The sequence below is a fragment of the Gobio gobio genome (assembly GCF_949357685.1).
Source record: "Gobio gobio genome assembly, chromosome: 2".
In the NCBI taxonomy this organism is placed as follows: Eukaryota; Metazoa; Chordata; class Actinopteri; order Cypriniformes; family Gobionidae; genus Gobio; species Gobio gobio.
Window position 1 is genome coordinate 39,479,360 of NC_137098.1, and position 27,826 is coordinate 39,507,185.

Consider the following 27,826-nt stretch of genomic DNA (forward strand, 5'->3'; position numbering starts at 1 on the left):
GCCTATAAAGAAAGCCCAAACACAAAGAATTAAAATGAATACAAGTTTTATATTGAGAGTGTCATAATTACTTTTACATCTCTTTACACATATTATCATAATCAAATAATAACATACATTTTTTTATTTAAAAATCTCATTATCTTTTAGCATTTTCAATAAACATGAAATCATAGCAGATGGAGCATAGATTTTATATCATTACGCACGCATAAAACATCTGATAATACTTGAAATAGATATACTAGTAGCATAGGAACATAATTCCACCAACAGGTTGCTGATGTGCACAATTTTTCATTTTCAAAAACATTAAAACCAAACGTTTTACGGTCCTATGAGCAAAACCAACATGCTTACACTTACACACAGCTTGACCAGTTGAAACATGACATGGAGTACTGAGGTTGGACGCTGATAGGCCTGTAAGGTGAACTGATATTCAGAAGTGTGCAGCGGCGCATTTATAATACCATCTAACATTACAATAATGAAAACCTCAAAATGAACACGTATGCGCTGAGCTGCTCAAATTGGCAGAAAATATCTGTAAATCAGTTTGTGCTGTAGGCAACAAAAATACCTAACCAACAGAAAACAGATTTCTTTAAGCGTCTCATAGTGAGCCACACCTATTCTAAATTGACCATGTGCCTCAAAACGTAATATACTCCATTTAAAAAATACAAAATAGTTAGCAGATACCCAAAAAAAGCATAAACGTGAAAGCTTATTTGTAACATTACTACGATTAAAATAGGAATAATTCAGTGCTTATTTTCATTAGTCTTTTGTCTAAATACTGCAAACATCGAAATAAACTTGCATATGTGTTATCTTAGCAAATTGTATCTAACATAACAGACGCTTACACAACACTAGGTCTAAAAATGATTCTGCTATTAGTTACTAAGCTTGAATGGATGGAATTCTTGTTTTCTGTTAATCACTACATTATATATGAGCCATCGCAAAGTAAGATTCTTAAAATTGGAAATATATATATTTTATGTGTCATATAAAGCATTTTTATTTTAATCATTGCGTCATACACAAACAGAACTTATAAAACCTAGATGCCATCTACCATTACAACAAGAATTACAAAATTCTCACCATAACCTTGTGTGACCTTCAATGATTAGGCCGATTATTCTTTTTAGTATTTATACTATATATATATATTTGTGCTTAGATAATATAATTAATTATAATTACATAACATATATGCACCAGTAAAGGGAAGACAATGATTTTTTTTAAGTATACATTTATATCAGTTATCGTAACTTGTCACAATAATATTTTAGCTTAGATGTTGTTTTTGATGGCACAACCCCTCTGGGCCAGGGCATGATAACATCCAGTGAGTGCAGGGTCCCAATTTCTCTCGCTGAGACAGACTCAAAACATAATATAAAGGAGGGACCTGGGACCATATCTACCAATGTATATCCTTGTGCCTCCTGTGAAGCAGCCATCTTGTTTTGCATATGACTGAAAAGCTGAGTCCTATGTCTGCTTATTTTATAACAATATCAAAGAGAGATGTCTCTGTCTGCTTTAAAACTGTGAATGCATGAGCATGCTAAGCCAAGCCACATGGGCAACAGATTCATGGTGCCTTTTCAAATCTGGACCAATACGAACATACATTCGGTCAAAAAAAGGATGATTTAGAACAATTACAGAGGAGGAAAGCAGACCTATTCTAACACTCAACCTTCAATTCTAACTTCAGAGACTGATAAATGTAAAGTTAAGAAATGACTGTTTGCAAGACAGCATATAAGCCCGTTAACGAAACTGAAATGGTTTGGTCTGCACAGATGAATTCTGCATTTTGATTAACATTCATGATTCTGATCATGAAAAAGACAATATAATACCAGAATCAATTGATACCTTTCAAATACACCACGGAAATATGGTATAACAAAACTATGACAAAATTGGATTAAAAAATTGCCTATTTAAATGTCCTCATTAAATTATAAATAAAGGGGAATCTTTTTACTCCAGTGAATATTTCTTGGTATTTCTGCACTCAATAACTTAAAGTCTTAGCAATAAAAAAATATATAGAATATTTTTACTATTTGCAAATGAAAAAAAAAGCAGTTTATTAAACACGAGTTGAACTTTTGCAGCAGGGCATGTTGTCACGTTACAGTATATGGGGTACAATGACCATTAAACAGCCTATTATTGACTCTTCAACAAAATTAAAACAAAGAAACAATTATGAAACACGTATTTAACAGCAAACGCGTACATGTTAACATAAAAATCTCAAACCGTTGTTCTGATCAATAAATGTGGCAATTTATAAATTGTATAATTTGTAACATTTTAAAAATGTAACATGCCCCAATATAACTGGGGCAACTTGCCCAAACTTAACATTTATGCATGATAAGGGTCAACCTTTCAGTCAAATAATAGCTACCTTTCTGTTAATAATTGTTTGTCTGAATTTATGCCAGTGTTCTGTTCACTTCACCCAACAGCTCAAAAATATGATAGTGTGAATTCAAAGTTCACTAAAATTAAGATAGCTTTGAATTATTTGTGTGAAATAAACATACAAAAAACAAAACAAACAAAAAAACATTTGTAACTATAGCCTCCGTCTTCCCTGTATTTTTGACGGGTGGATAAAGTCAACGAGTTATATTTTTTTGGGGACAAATTATAGCTACATTTTAATTTAAATAGACTAAGTTACCATTAGTTAACTTAATGTGTTAATATATTAGCTATTTGGGAACGAACCATTTATGGGCGATACCATCCCGGCGCAACAAAACTGAACTGACACCAGTTGCGAGCTGTGACCGGAGATATCATGAGATATCAAGTTAGCGCCATCGTATTAATACAGACACTCAAACGCGTTAGGAGGTTTTTGCGTATATTTATTTAATTATTTATTTTTGGTAGTAGTTTTGCCAAAATGCATTTGAAGTCTAAGTAGTTACTGTCGTTAGACTAACCAGGTATTTACCTTAAAATAAAAAAATTGCTCCAGGAAAACAGTCTAAACGCCAAACCATGATAAATTACAACGCGTCATCCACCGCAAGCGGAAACTTCACGCACAAAGACGGGCCTTAAATTGCGGATAGACAACAGACGACTTGGCGCATAACGGCATGATCTGTATACACTCCTGACACGCTGATATTCACACTACAGCTCACTGTTTTTGGCACCACGAGTTCATGGGGTTAATGAGAAACCGCGCTCACGTGAGCACAGGTGCGTCATCTGTCTGAAGAGATGGTCGCGATAAACTCTTTCTTCATCCCGCCGAACGACATGCGGTAACATGTAATCACATTAAAATGACCACCCTGCATCCGATCGGCGGTTTACATGCGTCGTCTTGTTTGCTATGATTAAGCAGCATCGCACACAGTTAAGTACTAATATATTCATGAACAACACAATCACCATAACAACGGCAGACTGTATTAGACAAAAAGATTTGCGCCCCGCCACGGTCATCTTACCTGTGAATTAATGAACTGTCTGTCTGGTGAAAAACATGGAATAAAACTTTGAAATGCGCTACAATAGAATCTAGTTTTCAAGCTACGAAATGACTACAGTGTTGGATGATGGTAAAATTCCGCTCTGTCTCCCTTTGTTTTTCTAATGACTATGAGCGAGACTCTGGATAAACTCCATCACCATTTTTATCAGTTTCAGACAGACTCCAGACACTCTCTGGCCACTTACGTGTCGTGCACTGTCTGCGCAGCGCGTTCACGAGCGTCGGCGCGCCACAGACTGACAAGCACCAGACCAATGGCGTTCCGAATTTCAGCATGATATCCAATAACAACAGACCAAAAAAAATGATAACCTCTGAATGACTCCCCGGATGGATGCAGGGAGATAATAATCTTTAGGAAACGCAGTCGCAGAAATATGATTGGAGGTAGGGATGAATCAGTTTTATCGTGCAGACATTGCTGATATATGGATGTAAACTCTTGAGTCGTACGTGAAAAGAAAACGGCATAATAATTCTGCACTATAGCTTTAAATAATTTCCTGCATTACACCACCAAAGGATAACTTTTTTTAAAATATAGAATAGTGTACGTGTTCTAGTTTGGATAGGTGAATTATAGCCTATTTTAAGAGAAATGAAAACCATAAAAGAAAAATATAAACAGCCTAGTTACAGTAGGACCGTTTCATTTCATAATAATACAAAGCATAGGCTTTAGGATTAATAAACTTTGGTTTGATTTTTGGTTCTTAAGCCAATCCACAGCAATTTGTAGGCTAACTATAACATGAAGCAGCACAATACAAACTAATAAATTGATCAAATTTTTATTGGATTTATTAAACATTATTCTAATGACTGATGAAAGAACTGCTAAACATTAAAAACCATTGAAACACTAATGTTTTTCACTATAAAAATATATTTGCTATAGTTGTAGGCCTATAGCTTGTTCCAAAAAAAAGTTGAGGATCAAATGTGATTTTTTTTCTTAAAATTTCTGTTTTTTATAGACTATGAATGAGTAATTTATGTCTTTAATACACTCAGTGAGACTTTTTATTTGAAATTTACTAGAAATTTGTTAGAATATTCTGTATCATTTTTATGTTAACTCTTCCCAACCTCCAACTGCTATTCATTTGACATGAATAGCCTGCCTTAAAAAACATAATTGTCAGAATTTGGACTGTTGACAACAAAAATATGATTCTGCGGCTGTTCCTTAGGAAAAAAGTCATTATGAAAAATTAATTTCATTAGTCATTAAATGCCAGCTATGAAATAGCCTACAGTTACTTGTCCAATATATTTTCACACATAAACTGCAGTGATCCTTTCTGAAGTGTTCTATACAATTTCAAAGATGTTCTGTTAAATGAAATGTAGAGATGTTAAAATAACGTCATGAAAATGAATGCAGGTAAAGTGGGTCGTTTAAGCCTGATTGTACTGTGCTCAATGGGTTTATACTTTCAGAGCAAACAATGGTCTTTAATTAAAGGGACACTATTTCTCTAATGATAAAATAGTTTGTAAGGCTTGTAAGGCGCTGGCCCACTTTGGCTGCGTTAAATAAAGTGGGCCATGGATTCAGCATGTGCGATCTTTAACCTTCAGTATAATCAAATTCATTAAAAAAAGGCAGCGACATTCACTGCTTATTTATAGTTGACATGTATAATCGACCTTTTAACAGAAATCAGTGTGCAGTCAGGGAATTCAAGTCAGAGATGGAGGAAAGGAAAGAGAAAGCAGAATAGATGCAGAATATAAAACTTTAAGATATGGACACAATTAAAGGTCATTTAAAGTGTTTAGAGAAAACAAATACAGAATTATTATTATTTTTTACAATATTTTACAATACCATTTTATGTTCCTCTTAATTGTTAAAAAAATGTGTTTTTACTTAAGATACAGGATAATTTTTATAAATCAAGGATGGCCCATTTTACCTGACAAAAAATAGTTTGGAGTGCATGATCTCAAAATGTTTATTGATAGATATACCTTACAAACAACACATAGTTAAATTGAAACGACAGCTGCACTTAAAGTTAACAAACGTTATAAAGAAAAGAAAAAAACATCTATGTATCTTTAGGCTATACATTTAACAAAAGTTGGCCCACTTTACCTGCATTTACCCTATTTTACAACCTCCAACTGTAATAAGCAAGAAAAAGAGGATATCTGCATTTGTTATAGCCTTATATCTGCTACTAAGATTTGACTTGACATGATCATCTGTCACCTCAAGGTTGTCTAAAACTGAGACTAAACTAACTCCTGCTGAAAAAAAAAGAAAAAGAAACCCTTATGGAATAATGGTTTTAATGGTTCTAATGAGAATTGTATTAGTTTTAATGGAAACTGTAATGGTCGCAGTGGGTCTCTATTGGTAATTTTTTGCCTTGCATGTTAAAACCATAGTGCTATTAAAATCATTAAATCCTAATGGAATATTGCCCAAAACACACTACAGGACAATGGTTGCCAGATCTGTGCAAAACCAGTCCAAAGGCCAATCTAAAATAACCAAAACAGGCTATAATATAACAATTCAATAGGTGCCAATCCCATACCTAAAATGCATATTTTACAGTAACTGTTATGTGTTATAAATCTTGAATCTTGAAAATCACTAGTAGTAGGCCTAATCATAAACATTCTGTTTTCATAAGGGAAAGAAATTCCCTTTCACACAAAATTCGTCAGTTTATGTAGACCAATTCTGCGGGGAAGCCGCAAACTTGGCAACACTGCTACTGAAACCATTAGGTCAACGCTTGATGGTTTGTAAAGTTTGTAATGATATTTTTTTTTTTTGGTGAAAACCATTAGAACTTATGTGATGGTTTCTATAGTTTTTTTCAGCATGGTCTAAACACCCAATCAATAAGCCGAGCTTTGAGGCTGAATGTTAAGGGATGCATTTCCAGGGCTCTGAAGTTTTGAACTGAGTTCAGTGTGAGATTTTGGCGACGGGGTTCTGATCTGAAAAATGACACATTAATAAAAAAATATTTATTTAATTCAGAATTTCTTAGTGCGTGTGTGAAATGTGAAAACCTTTGGCCAAGGCTATTTCATTATATTTATCCAGATAATGCATAGTATTAATTATTGCATTTGTCTATTTCAAAGATGTCAGAGAAGAGGCAAATGAATATTCCATATTAAATTTGGAATTTTTAGTTTTTTCTTTCCTTTTGAATCAGATTTAATACTAAACAAGTGTCAGAATAGCTACTGAAATTCACATACTCTGGTCAAACTTCTAACCTACCAGCTGCCTGGACACATAGTCCCCAGCAATTATGAGATGACTTACTGTCAGGACATTAAGCCTGTTCACGTGCTTGTCCTTCAGACAAGTAAATCTGTCATTCACTTGTCCGAGTAAAACATTTGCTTGTCCAGAAAAAAATACATTTTTTTTTTGTTGTGTTGTAAATATAATTTATTCTGAAGCCTTATTCTCACCAGTGTTCAATCAGCTTTGACATAATCAAATCTGCATATTTGTGATATTTTTACCTTTTATGAAGGGCATTTTTCCATAATCGTATTAAATACAGGCTATGCTTCAGCTTTCATTTTATATTCTTACATTTGATCTATAAATTAAATTAGAATAAGACACTATAGGGCTGTTGCCAATCAAATTAAATAATTTACACTGAAAAATGTTTTGAATTTACAAATAAGAAATGTTGGAAAGAAATCATTGACTCAACCGATTCATTCAAAACGCTGAATCATTCAGTAACACGCTGTCGCTGTGAGGGATGCGTTATGGTTCTGCTGTGATCTTTGTTTGGAACTATTATGACTGATGAACAAAAACCATAGGCGTAATTTACGGGTGGGACATGTCCCCACCACTTTTTGCCAGGCTCGATATTGTCCCCACCACTTTTTAAAAGTAATTGAAAAATAGATTGCGGAAGGTGTGTTTTAAAGCAAAAGCACGATCTACAAATCGTAATACATTCATTTAACACATTTTTCCGCCGGTCAGAAGCTTTTTTTTCCATTACAGATTTGCACAAAACTTTTGCCATATTTCCTAATAGTCAATACAAAAAATATTGCGAAATGACAGCGTTTCCATTAACTGATGTTATGCGACTAAAACATTTTTTTTCCTCACGTGATAAGTCATTCCAAAAATTATGCCACGTATGTTTTTAGGTTGATGTATATCCCAGCCACCGCACGCATTATTTTTACTGGAAGGAGACGCGCGTGTTATTCAAGCACTGATGGCAAGGAAAGCCCCTTATACTTGAGCGGCACATACGAGGTGTTTCTCTCTCTTATCTGCTTCAAGGTCTTGATAAATTGTGGCATTTTATATTCTATTGTTTTTTTTTATGAGTTTAATAAAGAACTCGTCTTCTTTCCAAACACACCGCGCCATCTGTAAAGAATAATCGACTTTTACGCCAGGTTATTGTGACGCATTGCTGCCAGCCTGCCACATACAGAGACGAGCAAAATGTTTGAAATTGCATGGTGGTAACTCAAAGTTTTACCACTTCGTTACGGGTAACAGGTGCCATGGACCGCTCATGTTAGCATCAGTGGCATAACCGGTGCACAAATATCATAACTCTATAATAGGCCTACAGTAATATATTGTATGCTATACTGCAATAGCTACATATAGTCTAGAAATGTATTAAAAAGAAAGACGCTTTCAGCCTTACTCAAAGGTCGCGGAAACAGGCCAGTGGGTCCGTTACGCACGTCAATCCCGTTCTTATTTTGCTTCTTATGTATTAAATATAGAGTCCATTCATTAATGAAACCTTGATAAAAATTAAAATACAATTTATAGAAAACGAAATTCACTTTAAAGAAATGATTTCTGCAAAACAACACTCAATAGAAATCATGTCTGACCCCACTCCATGCCGACGAAAGCACCGACGAATTCTTTAATATTTTTCAATGTTGCAGTTTTTTTTTACCACTTTGTTATTTTGGCTCGGAATTTTGTTTGCTGGAAATATGAACTGAATTTAGAAATTAAATTTGAAATTAAAAACTTTTTGTTTAATAAACAAAATAAATTTTTTAAGCGTTTGGAGTGAAGTAGGCTACATGCAAAACGTAGCCTATTTAGATTCATAGTTATGTTTAAATATTAGCCTATTATATTATTGTTTTAATTTTTATATGTTGATGATGAAAAGTGAATTGTATTTAAATTTTGATCAAGGTTTCATAAACTAATTGCCTTTATATTTAATACATCGGAAAGCAAAATATGAACCCCGGGAATGCATTGAACCCACTGGCCTGTTTCCGCGGCCGTTGAGTAAGGCTGAAAGCGTCTTTCTTTTTAATACATTTCTAGAATGTCTTAATACAGTAGGCCTTATTATAGATAGTTATGATATTTGTGGCTGCACCGGGGTCCGTCATTACAAGGTTAAAGTTACGCCACATGAGCGGTCCATCCGATCCGGATGAGATATTTTACGCTGAGCTTGCTTCTGCTTTTCAAACAAGTGTGACAAAGGCATGGGCTAAATAAATTCTCTAATATGGATACAGATATAGGCCTATACACACATCACTATACAACACATGTCCTTATTAGGAGAAAAATATGTAGTTTTAACAACATACAATCTCGTTATTGTTATGCCGAAAATTATGTCGTTTTTATGACATAAGATCTCGTTATTACTACATAATTGAGTGGAAAAATAATATGTGTGTGGCAGAAATGCGTCTCCGTATTAAATAAACACGTGTGTGTTTTAAATAAACACATAGCAAAACTTGTGCGGTGTCCCGGTGTCCCCATCACTTTTCAAAGCAAAGTTACGCCACTGACAAAAACAGTCAATATTGCATCTAAAATGTAAGTGACTTAATGTTAATTGATTTCATATGAAAGTTCCATAAACAATTAGTGTCATTTTCAGTCGTGATGGTTTTCAGGAAAACAGCACTCTTGGTTGTGTGATGTTGCTTAACTGTATTATATGTTATGAATATAAAAACTTCACAATTTGTCATTTTAACCGTGAATGTTAACTGTAGTTTCTTTGTGTGAGAGCGTCAACAGCGCAAAATTGTTACGTCAGTTTATTAAACATTATATATTATCCTATTATTCGACTATAGATAGCCACTTACACTAAATAAATCATTCTTGCATTTTGGCGATTCCCTAGTTGTTTTTATCATCAACGTTTTAATCAGGATACTTGTCTGGTCGGGCAAGTAAAATTCTCTTTCAAAAAATACACTTGTCCCGGACAAGCGGACAAACATTAATGTCAAGCCCTGTTACTGTACTCATAGGATATGGTCTTCTCCCACGTCGATCAGTCTGTATCCACTTCAGCGAGCATCCGAACAGAATGTGTCCTTGGAATCAGAATGCAGCAATGCTATTTTCTGATTGGCTGTTCGGTAGCTATTTTTAAATTTGATTAACGTTAGCTGGTGGGTGGCATGGCCTTCTGAACAATGGGGAACTCACTTGATTCCTGTAATAGTGGCTCAACTTGGTGGGCGTTATCCTGGAAATTTCTATGCGTGAGAAATACAAGGTGTGGCGTGGCATGTAAGCGTTTGAACGGATTGAAATGCGTGTGTCTCACGCCCAATAATACTTGAGAGCCCTGAATCATTTCTGATAAAGCAGCTTAAAGCCTATAAATAGCCTCATACAAATAACTACAATTGAATTGGTTCATGTCACGCCAAATTATAGTATTTCATTTTCATGACGTAAAACTAAATACGTCAGGCTAGTCTGTAGCCTACCTTTTGCACTTCCCTCGTTGCAGTTTCATACCCATGATGCAGCGCGGCTCAGTCCGGTCGCCATGATTGTTGTGCAGATGTTTTCAGAGCTCAGACTGAGGAGATTTCACGCTAAGCTAACGGCCTGAAGCGCTGCACTTAAACCAGTATCAATGCACTCATCGACGTCATAGGGATACCAGAGTCTCCAAGATAACATACAGTCTTGGGTTATGGCGACCAATGCCGGGGGTATGATATATATATATATGCATTATTAATTTACACTTAGTTTAGCTCCCAGCTAGCGGTAACGAGTTAGCTGCTATTGTTTCATAATTTGCTGTGCTTCTAAGATCTTCTGTTGGTGTACGTATTGAGCACAGTTTTATTTTAAGAATAAAACGACTGCCCGTTAGGCTGTATTTATGGCTATGGCTTGTCATGTCGATGGTCGTGAGTCATGAGCAGACGTACATTTACGTCTCTTATTCATTTGCGGTGGTTGCTAACTAGCTAGCTGAAGGGTTGCAATGAATGCGTTTCCTGTGTGTTTTTATGCAAAAATGCAACAGATAACTAATGCGTTGACAGTAATGTTGATGTTTATAGGGTGAATGAAGAATTGTTCGTGTATAGTACAATGAGGTTGGGTCTGGATTAGTTACGTAAGCATCTCTAGCGGTGTCTCAACAGACAGCAGGACTGTTATTTTAACCGTGCCAGAGATACAAATGAGATGTTTTGAGAAAATCTCGTATTTAATCACAACTGGACTGTTTGTCACTCGTATTTGTTTTTATTTTAAATGTAGGCGTGGTCGTATTTCAAGTGTGTTTTGGAGTGATTTATTATAGAGATAAGTTCATGTCGTTTTTCTGTCTGTTAGTATTGATCCCCTCAACTTGTCAATCGTACACCATCACCACTGCCATCTGCCATCACTGCAGACACGATTTTAATGCTATTTTCTTGTTTAGTCATTTATTTGGGTTATAAGCAGAGGAAAATGTGCTGCTTTAAAAGTCACCATGAAATCAAAATGTACTATTCTTTATTTTTTATAAAAATTGCATTTGCAGTATTTATTATAATTGATTTTTTCTTTTTTCAAATGTATGTGCCCTTGTACTCATTAAATCTGATGTGTATACTATACTGTCCTGAGGGCTGGACAAACTGTCACTCACATGAGGTTACAGCAATAGCAAACAACTACGATCTAATCAATTCATGATAGACAAAATCAAGTTCCGTCCTACATTTATTCTTGTTTGAGAAGCTCTTAAATATGTCACAATAGGGCAGCGATTAGCTAGCTATTGCAACGTCTGTTTCGTGCTGGCTTTAAAGCGGTTAAATATGCTGTCAATTAGAATGTAAATATCCCAAGAACCTTCTTCCAAATAATATCTGTCGTGGTTACGTTTTGAAATGTTTTTTCTTTCTGGAATATCGAGCTGATTATCTGATAAACGATTGCTATTACTTCTATATTAAAGTGAAAGTTCACCCTAAAATGAAAATTATTTAATTTACTCACCCTCATGTCATTTCAAACTTGTATGGCCCACTTTCTTCTGTGGAACATAAAATAGGATATTTTAAGAAATGTCTTTGTGTTTAACCATGTAATGGAAGTCAATGGTCTTCCAAAATATTAACTCTGTGTGTTTTCTAAATGATCACAGAATTTTAATTTCCAATGAACTGTCCCTTTAAGATAGGAATCATTCTTCAAAGACTAGTATATTTCCTTCAACTAACAATTGTGTCTTGAAACTTAACATCTCATGCACAACACTTTGAGGTGTTCTGTGCAAGGTCTGAACATGTACTATTATTATTATTATACACATCCAATAACATTTTATATGTATGATAATAAAAGATGAATGTGTTTTGTTCCCTTGTCTTTATGTAGATGATGACTTCGATGAATACGATAAACCTGGTGCGGAAAGGTCAAGAAGACGGAGAGGAGAAGATGATGACGACTTGGAGAGGTAAGTCTTAATCACTGTCCCATTGCTGGCTCAGTTTTGCTCTGCATGTTTCATTTCTCTATTAGGCAGAAATAATAAGAGAATCAGTTTCCTGGAAACACTTAAAGCATTTCAGCATCCAAAATGCATCACAAAAGCATTTGCAGGGTTTGGACAATGAAACTGAAGCTCTTGCCAATTTAGTGTTGTTTTCACGCCTATATATGCACGGCCTGGTGGCCAATCTTCACTGATTTTACATTCCATCAGTAAGAGCTGATTGTGAAGGTTGAATTAGCAGAGCAATAGCACAGCTGTACATAAAATATTGCAATCCACACAACATAATTGGATACAACATAATATCAGAGTTTGTTGGCTTGCATCTCATTGGCGTATATGTGACCAGGACAGGAAGTCTTTGTGGTGTATCGAGAACTATGGTAGTAAGGGTAATGTCGGCAAACAGCCAGATAGAATAAACCATATCTAACAGGGACAACTGTCAACGCAAGAGGAAGCTATCTGAAAAGGATGTCCAGGTACTAACCCAGATTGTATCCAAAAACCAAAAAACCAAATCTGCCTAACTGCAGAATTAAAATGCGTGCACCTCAACTCTCCTGTTTCTGCTAAAACTGTCAATATTCATGGTTAGGCTGCTATAGCCAAACCTTTGATCTCTCATGCCAATGCCAAATGTCGGTTTCATTGGTGCCAGCAGTGCAAATCTTGGTCTGTGGACAATGTAAAACATGTATTGTTCTCGGTCTTTCCCACATCTGTGGACGTTACGGTGTGGAGAAGCCTCAGAGAGGCTTACCACCTGGACTGTTGCGTGCCGGGAGTGAAGCATGGGGGTGGATCAGTGTTGGTTTAGGCTGCAATATAATTGTATTCCCTATAGTGCTTGATGGACTGCCTAGGACTACCGAACCTTCTGGAGGATCATGTACACCTAATGGTTCTAACATTGTACCCTGAAGGGGGTGCCGTGTAGCAGCATGGTAATGCACCAATACACACAGCAAGGACTTGTGACAGAATGGTGTGATGAACATGAAAGTGAAGTTGAACATCTCCCATAGCCTCACAGTCACCAGATCTGAATGTTATTGAACCACTTTGGGGTGTTTTGTCAATTCAGGAAATGCTTTCCTCCACCAGCATCACGTAGTGGCCACTGTTCAGGATAAGGAATGACTCAAAATCACTCTGTGAAGGCCACTGTGAAGGACTTGTATCTGTCATTCCCAAGATGAGTTGATGCTGTGTTGACCGCAAAACCAGGTCTTCCAGTTTCATTGTCCAACCCCTGTATATATCGACTTCATTGGTTGATGTTGGGTGTGGTGTTTGCATTCCAAATCAAATTAAGCTGTTGCTTTTAATATCTAATCTTCATTGCTCTGCTGAAATCAGACATTTCAAAGATTTATTGTGAAAAGAGCATATTTTTATTTAATACATTTGTATTAATTCACAGTGATTTGGAGGAGGGAGACTTACTTGAAGAAGATTGGCTGTCATCAAAAAAGGTAAAGTGGTTTTCATCATTGCCAGTTCCTCTCCCCTCTACACTATATCATATAATCCTCTGTTCTTACCTTGTTGTTATGGCAGAAAGCATCGTTTGTTTTTCAATTGCTGACTAAAAGGGTTTGTTCACTTTTAAAAATGGAAATTATCCCATGATTTACTCACCCTCAAGCCATATGACTTTCTTCTTTCTGATGAACCCAATTGGAGTTATATTAATAAATATCCTGGCTCTTCCAAGCTTTATAATGGTTGTGAATCCATCATAAACGTACTGGATGCATCTATCCATCATACTCCACACGGCTCCTGGGGGTTAATAAAGGCCTTCTGAAAACTTTATAAAGTAAAATATATAGCTTCCACCTAGGGATGCACCGATATGAACATTTTGGCCGATACCGATAATTCTTAATATTTGAAAGCCGATAACCGAAATATTGGCCGATAAATCTAAATACAAATTTTAATAAACTCTGAGAGCCTGATTACAAAAACAAAAGGCTCACCATTAAAAGCTATGTCCCAAACACTTCAACATAAATCAAACCTATACACTACAGTAGCCTATTTGAACCAGTGTGAGATTCCTTACCTTTTCAAATTAATTTTACACTCCTATGGCCAAATTTTTTTTTTTAACACTTTACAATAAGGTTTAATTTTTGTTAGTATTAGTTAACCAACAATGAATGAACAATACTTCAACAGGATTTATTAATTTTAGTTAATGTTAATCTCAACATATTCAGACCCAAAGTTGTGTCTTTTAACATTAGGTATGAACTGTGAATGGACTGTTACAAAACACAAACATTTTATTACTAAAAGAAACAAAGGTTATTGCTCTCTGTTTGTTCATGATAGTTAATGCATTAATAAAATGAGACCTTATTTGTAAAATGTTACCAAAAATTATATTGTCTAAAAAATAAAAATAATATACCTAAATAATGCAAACAAGTAATTGAACAGCATTACTTAGGCTGCATAATAAAGAATCAGAATGCAAGTGCATGAAATAACCTCCGCACAGACGATAAAGAAATGGTTTTAATCAAACCATATTGTTGATGGAAATGATACGAGAACAATAAAAGTGCTAATTATAAAAAATAATGCTTCTGTGTTTTTGAAAAAAAAAAAAAAGTTTAATATTACAGTAATAGTAAACATCTGTAATATTAGTCTAGTCTATTAGGAATGATGTTGCTGTTTGAGAGCGCGCTGAAGCTGGAGAGAATGAACGAACAACCATAAACTGAAGCGCTTAGAAGTTTAATTAACAACTAAACGCATCATATATGAGAACAATCAGATATTTATACAAAATAAATATAATATTACAACTTATATTAGCACAAAATCACGCATAGGTGAAGGGTTATAACTCCTGTGGATGCTCTTCCCCTGTTTGAGAGCGTGCTGAAACTTAAGATGATCACCGGTACAGTGACGCACTGCGGGTTATTGACTTAACGAAACACATCCTATATGACTTTAATCAGATGTTTATACTACAAAAACGTAATATTACGAATTACATATGCTTAAAATGACGCGAATGCACAAGCGAACTTGACTGTGCTGGTCAGAATGCGTTGTTGACGCTTCCCACAACAGCGCGCTGAAAAACAACTAAACCCAGAGAATTCACTACTTTTTATAACAGAAATATTCTCATTGCAGTGTAATGTATAGGACAGTCCCAGTAGTTATTAATGCTGTGCATTTCTGTTTGAAATGCGCGCGCCGGTACAATGAAGTGCTTTACTGCATCGTTAATTAACTCAACCAAACGCATCCTATATGGGATTATATAAACAAAATAATAAATATAATATTACAACTTACAATGGCACAAAAGGCTGTGAATGCACAAGCAAACTTGACTGTGCTCGTCATGAAGGTGTAACTCCGTGGGCGCGCGCTGAAGCTAAAGACCGGTACAATGAAGTGCTTTACTGCATCGTTTATTAACTCAACCAAACGCATCCTATATGATATTACATACACAGAATAATTATAAATATAATATTACAACTTACAATGGCACAAAAGGCTGTGAATGCACAAGCGAACTTGACTGTGCTCGTCATGAAGGTGTAACTCCGTGGGCGCGCTCTTCCCTCAACAAACGCGCTGAAACACAACGCTCTTTTACAGCCTATTGTATTCTCATTATCATTTTATGTAGATTATAGAAGACTTGCGCTGCACATGTTGCACATAACTGTATTTTCCTTTTCAAAGTGATTCCAAACATATTTAGAGCAATTCAAACCCATCATGGTGGACAGCGCGTCCGTCTCAGCTGAAGGAAATAATACATTATCTATCGGCTTGACTATATCGGTCAAATTTTCTTATTGGACCGATAACGATAACATCAAAAATAATCATTTATCGGCCGATAACGATATGTTGCCGATATATCGTGCATCCCAACTTCCACCAGACTGGCTTCCGTATTCAGCTTACGAAGAAAGTGTAACACCTCGCAGTTCAAAACACTTGCACTACGTCTGACGCCATACGTCGCAGCATTTACACTTTTTTTGTAAGTTGAATACGGAAGGCGGTCTGGCGGAAGCTAGATATTTTACTTTAGAATGTGTTAAAGGTCCCATGGCATGGCATTTTTCTATTATTTTATAGTGTTTCCTGAGGTGTACTTATATTGTTAGTATAATTTTTACATCATAAAATGTCATAATTTAGAAATAAAAGGCATTTTGTCTATACTGCTGTTTGCCCTGTGGCTGACTGCCCTGTTTCAAGAGGCGTGTCTGCTGTGAGACTTCAGTAAAAACGCCCACTGTTGTGATTGGCTGACATCTTTGCATTTGAAATGAGCGGAGGGGGCGTGGTTTAACGAGTTCTACGACGCACGAGCTGCTGCCAGAGAGACGGATGGACCTGAGTTCACTTCTCATCAGTTTTCTCATCATGTCTCAGTTCAGGGTGAACTGTTGTAGTTACTAGAATATACTTCAGGTTATTAGTTTATTTCTAGTCGGAGGGGCTGTCACTCATGTCAGAAAGTTAGTAACTTTAGTAAATTATGGATCAGCGCTGACTCGAGACGCGAACCGTTTAGAGCGATTCAGTCCGATTTGGTGAACTGATTCGGTTCACTAAAAAGAACCGATTCAAAAGAATGATTCGTTCGCGAACCGGACATCACGGAGACGGAGCGATTGCTAACAAAGATATTTATAGTAACTACTGAGTTGTTAGAGCGCTGTCTGTCAGCGCGAGTTTATTGTGTTTGTATCTGAGAGTTCTGAATAAACACGAGTCCCAGTCACGCCGACCCGTCTTCCTCCTTATTCTACCAACTTTGTAACACATGCAATGTACCATTACAGCGAGATGAACGAGTTAGTAAGTTTGATTAAAGCATTATTTCTAGATATGCTCCAATCATATCAAAAGCGTCAGTGACGCGCATTGAGTAACTTACACAGCGCAAACAAAGACACAACAGCAGTAATCGAATGTAATCCAGTTTATTGTGGGGAAAGCTGGCTAGCCTAGCCGGATACGCTCACGCTTACCCCCCTTCTGCTTAATCTCGCGTCGCGTTTGGTGCCTCCGCTGTGGGCCAGATGCAGTACTGGGGGTCAGGGATGTTGAAGGCCGAGCTTCAGCGTGCGTGAGGTTTATCTCTAAAGATGTGGCTCTGCTGATGTTGGAGCAGAAACGACTGTATGCACATTTAAGAACAGATAGACGCGACGAGGACGTACAAAAACACTGACTCACAAGATAGAAAACACGAAAACACCGCTCTGTCGGGAGAGAGAGAAGCCGCTGCGTGTGCACGAATAATAAATAATTAGCTACACATAAGAAATCACTGATCACAGATCAGAAGGAACTGAAAAAAGACTTCTGTTTTCATTTGTACATCCAAACACTGAGAAACTGCCAGCGTTCACTCGTTCACAAGCCGAGGACAATAATATAGCGTTTGCATGGGCGTGCCAGATTCTCTGGGCGGAGGAAAGGGAGGTAACCGTTCCTGCTTGGACGTCAAACCAGGAGACTTCAGGATTGGCTCGTCTGGCCTGTCATTTTCTCAAAGGCAGAGAAAGACAGCCAGAACTCGGTTTTACACCGATAAACATTTCTATCCACTTGGGGACAATATTCAGGCTAGGGGAACTCATATTAATGTTGAAATACCTCATAAAATGAACATTTCATGCCATGGGACCTTTAAATATGGATATTTTTCTTACAAAAACCCATCAATTTGCTTCAGAAGGCCTTTATTAACTCCCCGGAGCCATGTGGAGTACGTTTATGATGGATGGATGCACCTTTTTTGAGCTTCAAACTTGTGGGTTCACTGCCATTATAAAGCTTAGAAGCGTCAGGATATTTATTAATATAACTCTGAGTTCATCAGAAAGAATGGCTTGAGGGTGAGTACATCATGGGATAATTTACCTGCTGGAAATTATTTCTGTATTGTTATCAAAGACTTAAAAGGCAGTATATGAAACATTCTCACCAAAAAATCAAGTAGATTAAGCAAGGGATTTTTAATTGTTTTTCTTTTTTTTTGTCCACCCTCAGAACCCCTCAGAGCTGTCAGATGAGGAGCTAAACGATGACCTCTTGCAAAGTGATGAAGAGGACCAAAATGCAAGGTACTCCAACAATACTCTCAAATAAAGGCACTGCAAAATCCATACATTTTTAAGTGACAATGTTTTGCTGTTTTTAATTACTACTTTGAGGGCCTTTATAGTTTGGTGAACACAGCATGGATGGTTTTTACAAGACTCAAGTTGACAAGCAGTCCTTACGGCAATAATTTTATAGGTGTTGTATACAGAATTGGTTTTACAGATATGTTATGTTGTTTTTAACGTTTCTTGTCTTTGAGTTCAAGACAATTGTGTCTTTTATATTAGGGATGGGCATTTTTGTCAATTTCTCATTTCGATCATCGATAGGTCTCAAAAACGAGTACTCGGGGGCGGGGCATGTGCAGGGGGCGGGGCATGTCCGTCATTGAGATAATTAAAACTGTTATGAAAATGGTTGTTGAAAAATACAAACGTGACTTGAAAACAGGTATATGAAAACATGAACATATAAAACAAAAAATAACTGCTAGATTATGATGCATAAATGTCTTTGAAAAAGAAACATCTTTATAAAATGACCGTCTCAAATAACCAAGTCAGTAATATCGTATATAACACCACCCTGCAGAGCTTGCTAGCTGGTTAATAAACTCAACCAAACGCACCCTACATCAATATTAATATGAAGATTATTATGAACCTATTACGACATAAATCAACACAAAAGGACGTGAATGCGCACGTGAACTTCAGCGTGCTAGATTTTACAGGCGAAGGGTTTGAAACGGAACATTTTGAATGCGCTCTTCCCTTAACAACGCTGATACACGGACAACGAAAGCACACAGAAACAACATTTTATTAAAATCATGTTCTCATTATAATGCTTTGACAGATCGATCTGCACATCATGCACTTAATTTTATTATTCATGATCGAAGCGTTTACAGACATCACTGCGCATTTTCGAACTCATAACGAAAAACAACTTTAAATAAACTAGGTCTACTGTTAAAAAATACGAGAACAGTATAGCACTGCTGCATTACTAATATAAATGATTCTGAGAAAGAAATAGCCTATCTAAAAAGAATATGACTGTCTCTAAACCATCATGTCGAGCATGAAATATGCGTTTGAACTGAAACTGAAGAGAATGAACAACAGCCGGTATAACGGCAGCGCTTTGCTAGCTTATTAAGCTCAACCAAACGCTTCTTATATTAGATTAATCAGATAGACAACATAAAAGTAATCTTACAACGTGCATCTGCAGAAAAGGACGCGAATGCGCACATGAACTTCACGCGCTAGTCTGAGTGTTCTCGGTAGTTTCTCTGTGGATCAGCTGATACACGGGGAACTAAGCACAGATCATTTACAGCATTCTAATTTCCATCGTGTTCTCATTATAATGCTATGTAGGCTATGACAGATTGGCGCTGCACATCTTGCACTAACCATTCAATGATCACAGTGATTCCAGACATCACTGCAATGCACGCCTCAGTTTCACTTTATTTCGCCGCGGTCTGGAGGCGTGCTGTATAACGCTAACCAATCAGACCTCCGGTACCGCGCAAAACGACACAATAACCAATAAAAAAGAGACAAATATTTTTTTTTCAGGGCGATCATCGTTCTCATTATCGATGATCGCTGTCACGTTCGAGTACTCGATTACTCGACCACTGTTGCCCATCCCTATTTTCTATGCATGTTGTGTTTGTGGCTATGTTGTTTGGCTTAATAGTTTTTTTTTATACAAATAACTTGTATGATTTATGAAACCAAATTGAGCACTAACTGAACGTGTTATATGAAGAATTTGAAGAAATTACTAGTAATTTTTTGTATTACATTGTCAAACTACAAGACAATGAGAGAGTCTTGGTGTGCCCTGTGCTACATATAGATTAAAATAGCTTGATTTAGGAGACTGTTTGGTAGCGCTGGAATGGTGCATCGATGTAATTGATTACATACATTTGCCGATTTGCACGGAATGTGTTGATTCAGCGTGCTGTTTATATTCCCCAATGATGCCGGCTCCGACTCTCGGGCATGCTAAAAACCAGGCGTTATTACTAAAATATTGAGCCCTATCTAAAGTGCACGCTCTGTAAAACTGAAATGGCCTACCACACCACAGGAGCACAACGCCTATGCAGGAACATCTGAAAAGAAAACATCTCTCGTACTCTCAGTTACAGAGCATTTAAAGTCCTCATTAGGGATGTGACGGTGAGGAAATTTTCCCACCGGTTAATCGACATGTGACAACACTGGTAATACCGGTATCACCGGCGGGGGCTTTTAAATCACTAATTCTATCTAAACGACAGTAACATGCACACGACTGCTCGGGGCCTTGGGCTTTCATAACGCAACTGAAAACTGAACTGAAAACGTGCCAGTACGGCACACACCGTGAATGACAGTTCGTCCATAAATGCACACTCTGTGAGGCCATGGGTGCGTCTCAATCAGTTCACTAGTTCTGTAGTCAGGGCACTGATCAGGCATTGATCGGTCTATGATTGAGACGCACGCCATGAATGAATGACATTTTGTCCGTAAAGCCTTGTTTATACTCGATGCGTCTGCAAATGACGTCATCGCAGAGTGCCAAGTGGACGAGGCGCGCGCGCAGTCAAATGCGCGCTCTGTGAGGCCGTGCACATTTTACTTTCGGTTGAATTAGCGCCAATTCGGCTCTGGGTTGCTTGAATTGTGGGTTCATTAGCCTATTATTTTTAATGAAAAACACAACAACAAAACAAATGACAAACTCCCTTAAATAGGCGCTTTTGAACTAAATAATTTTATATTTTATTTTATAAAAAAAATCTAAACGACGGTGGGGCGGTGCCACGGTGGGCAAGTGATGTTACCGGTGTTGAGTCAGAAAATATTTTTGTCACAGTAATCTTTAATCAAAATCTGAAAAGTTAGTTCCGGTCTGGAATGGCGTTCCTTTTCCGATTACATCAGTTTGACAGCTTGGGTTTGACTATCCTTAACCACTCCCCTCCAACCGCTAGTCTGCTATGAGCGAGAGATGGAGAGGAGGAGCGCTGAAGTAAAACCCTGCACTTTATTCAATATTCCGTTTCACTTGGAAATGCGTCAAAGCACTGACGAAAACTCACTTGCTACTTCGGGTTCACTGGGACTGTAATGCTTTTGTTGATTATTTAAAATATCTAATGGAAGAACTTGAACCTCGATTGGACTCATTTATTCACACTGAAATTGCAGCAATTGCCGCTGTAAATCCCAAAAAGTGACATCATAATGTAAAAGTTCTTACATAGATTAGTTAGTTATTATTTATTGGTAAATTAAAATTATGCAAAGGATTAATTGAGTATTCAGAAAATAAACAATAGATTAACCAGAAAAATAAACATTTATATTGTTCATAGCATATTATTTGTATTGCTTATCGCAGAATAGCAGTCGATTAATCAAAATAATAATGAACAAATAAATAAATAAATATAGCTACAAGCAGCAATACCGGGGCCAAGCGCAACAGAAGCAAACAAGGAAGCTAGCAGCAGGCCAACTGCAAAAATGAGTAAAGACATTTGGAGAAAAATTTAAGCAAAAATGTTTAAGTAAAAATTAACCCCACATTAATACATTGAGTTGTATAGAGCCAATTTCATGTTTTGTTTAATTATAGCGCCACCAAGAGGCATAATCCCACCATTTTTTTATGTGTCCTCAGAGTAAGCCCATACATATGTGTCGATTTTGGTGACTATATCTTATTTTGTTTCAGAGTTATAGCCTATAATACATTTATTAGCCTGACGTCGTCATACTCAATTCTAGTCAGAATATGAGTCTGATACTGCTCCGTTGGGCTGTGATTATGGGGCGTCAGGGCTCCAGACTAACTTTTTTCACTAGAAGCACAGTGGCCCCCAACTGAAAATTTAAGGGGCACAACCAGAAATTTTAGGGGCGCACACCGTAAATCAACATGCTAACCAAATCTACTAATTTCCACTGTATTACTAATAGGGATCGGTATCGTTAAGGTTTTAATGGTATTACTACTCTTACCGATACTGCTTATCGATCCGGTACTTTAACAGTATTCTTACCGGTTCTTTTTATTATATTTTATTTATTTATTTTTTATTAAAAAAAAAAACATAATTAAGAACATAATTAACATGGCTTTATAATCTGAAAAGTAAAATATCTATAGCAAAAGAAACCGCAAAGTTTGAACAAAAATATAAAACATCTATGTGTAAACGGACCAGTGTGCAGGCATTAGGAAGGTCTGCTAACATTAATATTACAGTAAAGAACAAACCTACAAAGAAATCTAATAAAGTAATGAAATGTAAAATAACACTGCATAGTTTTCACTGTATAAATTGATAGATTAATGCTTATAAAAGCTAAAGTTATTAATTCAAGAGATGTGAATATTTTCTATTTGCCTTTTGTTCGATTCGAATTAATGGCTCAATCGTCAGCAGGTTTATCAGACGCTGCCCCTTTAAGACCGAACGCAGAACTAATAATATCATATACTCCTATTTCTCCAAACTATTTACGGCCATTTAAGATAAGAACTGTTAAAGAAACTACTCTCCAATCCGGTCATTTTGACACAGGCTATTTGTTGTGTATTTGATGGTTTAGACGCGCACACGAAGCCTAAAATATTAAGTGCAAGTCGGTCCATTTCGCAGCACACACACATAAGCCGCCTTGAAGTTGGAAATTATTGTGCATTTAATAGCTCTTTATTTTCAAACACATCCCGCAGTTTAGCAACAGTAGAGACTGCAGTTTACAACAATCACTGATTCTGACGTTTAGTTTAGGTTTAGGGAGAAATGACAGCGCAAGGCTATGAAGGGAAGGATGAGCTCGACTGAACACGGCACTGAACACGGAATAGTTTTACCTCATACCATCTTTTTATAATTCTTGGAAGCCAAAATCGGAAATAAAATTATTTTAATATCACAGCACATCCCTAAAGTTTAAGCAGACTAAACTGTTGTGTAGTTCTCTTGGCCATCGTCACTCATTAAGCTGACTGGTGTTGTGTTCGCTGTAGCTCCACGTGAGAGAGCTCGCTCGCTCTCTCTCTTCTGGATTGCGAATGGCAAAAATGCATCACGGACAAATGGTTTAATATTATCTCATATAGAAACGGCTGGCAAAGATAGAATTTGCCAGACATAACGTCCATCAATTATAATTAGTAAGTGTATTTTCTTAATTTCTCCAGTACAGACAGCAGGCAAATATACTGGTCGCACATGTGCGACTGGATGTAAAATTCAGTTGCACACTCAAATTTTAGTCGCAAAATGCGACCATTTAGTCGCACTCTGGAGCCCTGGGCGTGTTTCAACCGAGCCAGGAAAGTCCTAAATTGGATAGACCTACAACCAATCAGAGCAACGGAGCGACGCCTAACGTTAGTTGTCAAATGTCAACAGAACTCAACTGCACTGTGTTGCCAAGTCCGCGGGTTGAAGCGACCCCAATTATGTGATATACAGACCCAGGAATGCGAATTGTAGCAGGCAGCCCTGCCAAAATAACACATATGTTACCCCCCAAATGCCATTTTTTCCCCGGAGAACCTCCCCGGAAAGCTATTGGGCTTGTTTTTGGCTAGTTTTGAGTAACGTTAGCAATTGGGCGGGTTTAGTTGTAAAAACTTGGCAACCCTGTCTGCACGCACGCTGGAATAAGTTACGTTAGAAGAAAAAGATGAGTGTAAACGATCTTTGCCGGTGTTGTAAAAAAAGAATATAAGGATACACAGAGTAGGCCTACTTACCAACACGATCATCATTTCTGAGAGAAATAGTGAAGGTGAATGCATATACGAGCAAGTTCTCCGTTTAGGATTAGAACAAAATCAACCCAAGCGCCTTTGATGACGTGGATGATTACGTTACTGTTGAGCATCTGTCCATCATCGTCTAAAGCCCGCCCTAACGATTTCATTGGTCTGAACAGTTCTGGTTCGGGCATAATTACTTCTCTATGGAGAAAGTCCAGACCGAACTGCCCGAGCACAATTGTTGTGGGCGGGACTAAGTTCGGCTGGCATCCAGGCTAGACATTTATATCAATAACATAAAAAAAACTTTATTTAGATTTTTTTGCCACTTCCTATCAAAATTATGACATTTGGGTTTAAACAATTAGTTAATCAACTTGGATTCCGTGTTTCCTATGCTGGTTTCGTCTCGATCGGACTAACGGTTTGGAAGATTGTTTTTGCTAAATCACAACGCTGCATAAACCATAAAGCGAAACCTGGCAAGTCTGGTATCGAGGGACTCAGCAACAATTCAGGAGTCTAAGGAGATGGCTCTTGTGAAAATAAGTCAACCATACCCAAAGTTATAAGCATTTGAAAAAAATTCTCCACTAGGTGGTGCTGTTTCAAAACTTCTCAGGCTCCTTCAGGGCATCGTGGTGATGACCCATACCAAGTTTCGTAACAATCCGTTCATGTGTTCATAAAATACAGCATTTTAGCACAGAATTCAAAATGGCCGACATCCAAAATGGCCGATATGGTAAAATTGGATATCAGTCGACTCTGCATGACGTCTCGAATCTGTTTTTGAACTTTTATGATTTTTGGACAAACGGTTCAAAAGTCATAAGCAAAAATAGCCATTTTTTGTATCTCTGGATCAAAATCGCTGAAACAAAAAAAACCCCTGAAATGCTGCATGTTGCCTCAGGTCATGCTTGTGATGACATTGACCACATTTGATTTGAATACGATAAAGCGTTGCAGAGATGTAGCCTTAACTGTATTTTTGCAACTGCTAGGTAAAATTGGTTTGAGTGTTGTTTGCGAACGGTTGTACAGTCATCTTGAATACCACACGTTTTTGTCTGTATGGTCTGAGGATGATCTGGTTCAATTTTTGTGAAAATCGGAGCGACGGCCTTGAAAGAGTTTAAAGGTCCTGTTCTTCGTGATCCCATTTTTCAAACTTTAGTTAGTGTGTAATGTTGCTGTTAGAGCATAAATAATACCTGTAAAATTATAAAGCTCAAAGTTCAATGCCAAGCGAGATTTCATTTAACAGAAGTTCCCTTTCAAAGCCTACAGCGAACGGCCGGTTTGGACTACATCCCTGTACATCCTTCTTTAATGACGTCAGTAGAACAGTTTTTTGACTAACCTCCGCCCACAAGAATACGCAAAAAAGGGGGCGTGGTCTTGTTGCTCCCGCGTGGAGAAGAGGAAGTGTTGTGTTGGGTTGCATTTGTAGTGTGTTCGTCTCGACGACATGGCGACATTATTATTTTCATCCCGGAGTCAAATCACCTTTGTTTGGCCTTCAGGGACGCTGTACTTAGAGCGTATGCATCTCCCCGTTATGGTAAGAGGCGTGACCTTTCCGGGCAACGTGCGCTAAACTGCTGACAAATCACAACACGGGAACCGCTGGCACAATCAGAACTCGTTACGTATTTCTGAAGGAGGGACTTCATAGAATAAGGAAGTCATGAAAAAATACTGTGTTTTTTAACACGCGAAACATGAACACGTTATATTGCACACTGTAAACACAATCAAAGCTTCAAAAAAACAGGAAAAACGGGACCTTTAATTCAAAATGGCTGGAAAATTTACATGACCGAAAATGACATATTTTGTTACAATCGAATCGCCTTGAGCCAAGGAATCAAATGTAAAAATTTGGACAGGTGGTGGCGCTAGAGGGATTGAGTTAGAGACACTAAATTTGCTATAGTGACAGTTACGACTGTCCTCTATCTGTGTGCCAAATTTCATAACTTTTCCTGCAAGCAGTTCTATGGGCTGCCATAGACTCCAATGGCGGAGGAATAATAAGAAATCTAATGATTACAATAGGTGCCTCCGCACCTTCGGTGCTTGGCCCCTAATTATAACCGATAGATTATCAATTGAAAAAATTATTGTTAGTTCCAGCTCTACTGTTAGGACTCTCATATACATATATGTATATCAGTAACATGTTTTCCAAAATACTATTTATTTCTTTGGGTAAAACGTTTTTAGTTGGCAGTGTTTTATTTAAAACGTGTGTAAAAGGCAGCAGACCAATATAACATTAAGCTGATCTTTGTTTGAAGTGTGTTTTAAGTCATGACAGTTGAAGCCACAACTTAGTAAATCTGTTCTGATGTTTTTTATGATGATGAATGGTGGAAATAGTCTGCAGTATAGCCCGAAATAGCCTTTTCTAGATTATTGTTGTATAGAAAAAAGTCAGCTCACAATTAGTATAGAATGCACCACTACCTAAGCTGTTCACATTTCAATTTTGTTTTTGTTTTTCAAAATGGTCTTCACCCCATAATTTATGCAAAGCTTCAGTGCTCTAAAATCAATAGAGCAGTTCATCCATAACATTATTAGAGATGACATTGAACTCACTTTGACACCTTCTTCTTTAATCAAATGGCTTTCTTTTTTGCAATAAAAATAAGTTGTTTAAAATAACAATTTTAGTTGACACACTTCAATTCAGACTCATTGTTCTTTTGGTAACTCAAGGGCACTTGTAACAAAAAAGCTAAATGAAAATCTACCAATTCATTACTATATTGTCCAGTGCTTATCGTGTGTCTTTGTGTCTGATTCAGTGGTCAGGGTGAGGCTGTGAGTTTAAATGCAACACTGGGTCTGGGCACCTCTGGTCACCTTCAAGATGAAGACCCTGATGGTGGTGGATGTACTGAAAATGCCTATGAAGAGACGGAGGGTTGCCAACCGGGTTTCTCTCAGGGTGGGGAGTATGAGGCAAATGAGTACCAAGGAGAGGATGAAGGATTGGAATACACAGGAGACCAGAATTGTGATGAATATCAAGATGAAGTTCTGGAGCTACAGATCGACGAGCCCCTGGATGACGATTTTCAAGTAAGTAACGCTTTCTCTTGCTATCTCTATTGCTTACACTCTCCGTAAACCCCCCACCACATTTCCTCCATGTCTGCAGCCTGACAACTCATGCTTTGTGACCCTCAGACCTCAAGGTTTTGTTCAGGGTGAGACTCTTCACAGTCTTTGTTCAGTAGATGTCCTGCCAATCCATGCTGGCTAATGGGAAGAGCTCTCAGACAAGATCTGATAAAGTTGGCTGTAGGTGAAAAGATTATTGACCTTCTTTAAAGTGGTCTTTAGCAAGCATGACACAGGAGCATGATTGATGAGTTGTCCTTTCTGTACATGTTTATTTATTTATTAGCTTAGATCTTAAAGAGACAGTTCATCCAAAAATGAGATTTGTCATTCAGATTAGTTTTCAAAAGATCCTACTGAAACAAAGATTCCTTTATGAATCAGACAAGTTAGTAAGATGTAATAAGGCAAACCAAGGCAGTAT

At 37.2% G+C, this 27,826-nt stretch overlaps 1 protein-coding gene across 3 annotated transcripts in view; it reads left to right on the top strand.

The window, feature by feature from the left end:
- The first annotated feature begins 10,348 nt into the window (after positions 1–10,348).
- Positions 10,349–27,826, top strand: part of rbm33a (RNA binding motif protein 33a) — a 60,752-nt gene continuing 43,274 nt past the window's right edge. For all 3 annotated transcript variants that reach the window (XM_079801101.1, XM_079801103.1, XM_079801102.1), the window contains exons 1-5: positions 10,349–10,552; positions 12,225–12,306; positions 13,772–13,823; positions 18,412–18,485; positions 27,084–27,360. In XM_079801101.1, the coding sequence (XP_079657227.1) occupies positions 10,534–10,552; positions 12,225–12,306; positions 13,772–13,823; positions 18,412–18,485; positions 27,084–27,360 (504 nt within the window). In that variant the 5' untranslated portion in view covers positions 10,349–10,533. The remainder of the gene's footprint in view (positions 10,553–12,224; positions 12,307–13,771; positions 13,824–18,411; positions 18,486–27,083; positions 27,361–27,826) is intronic.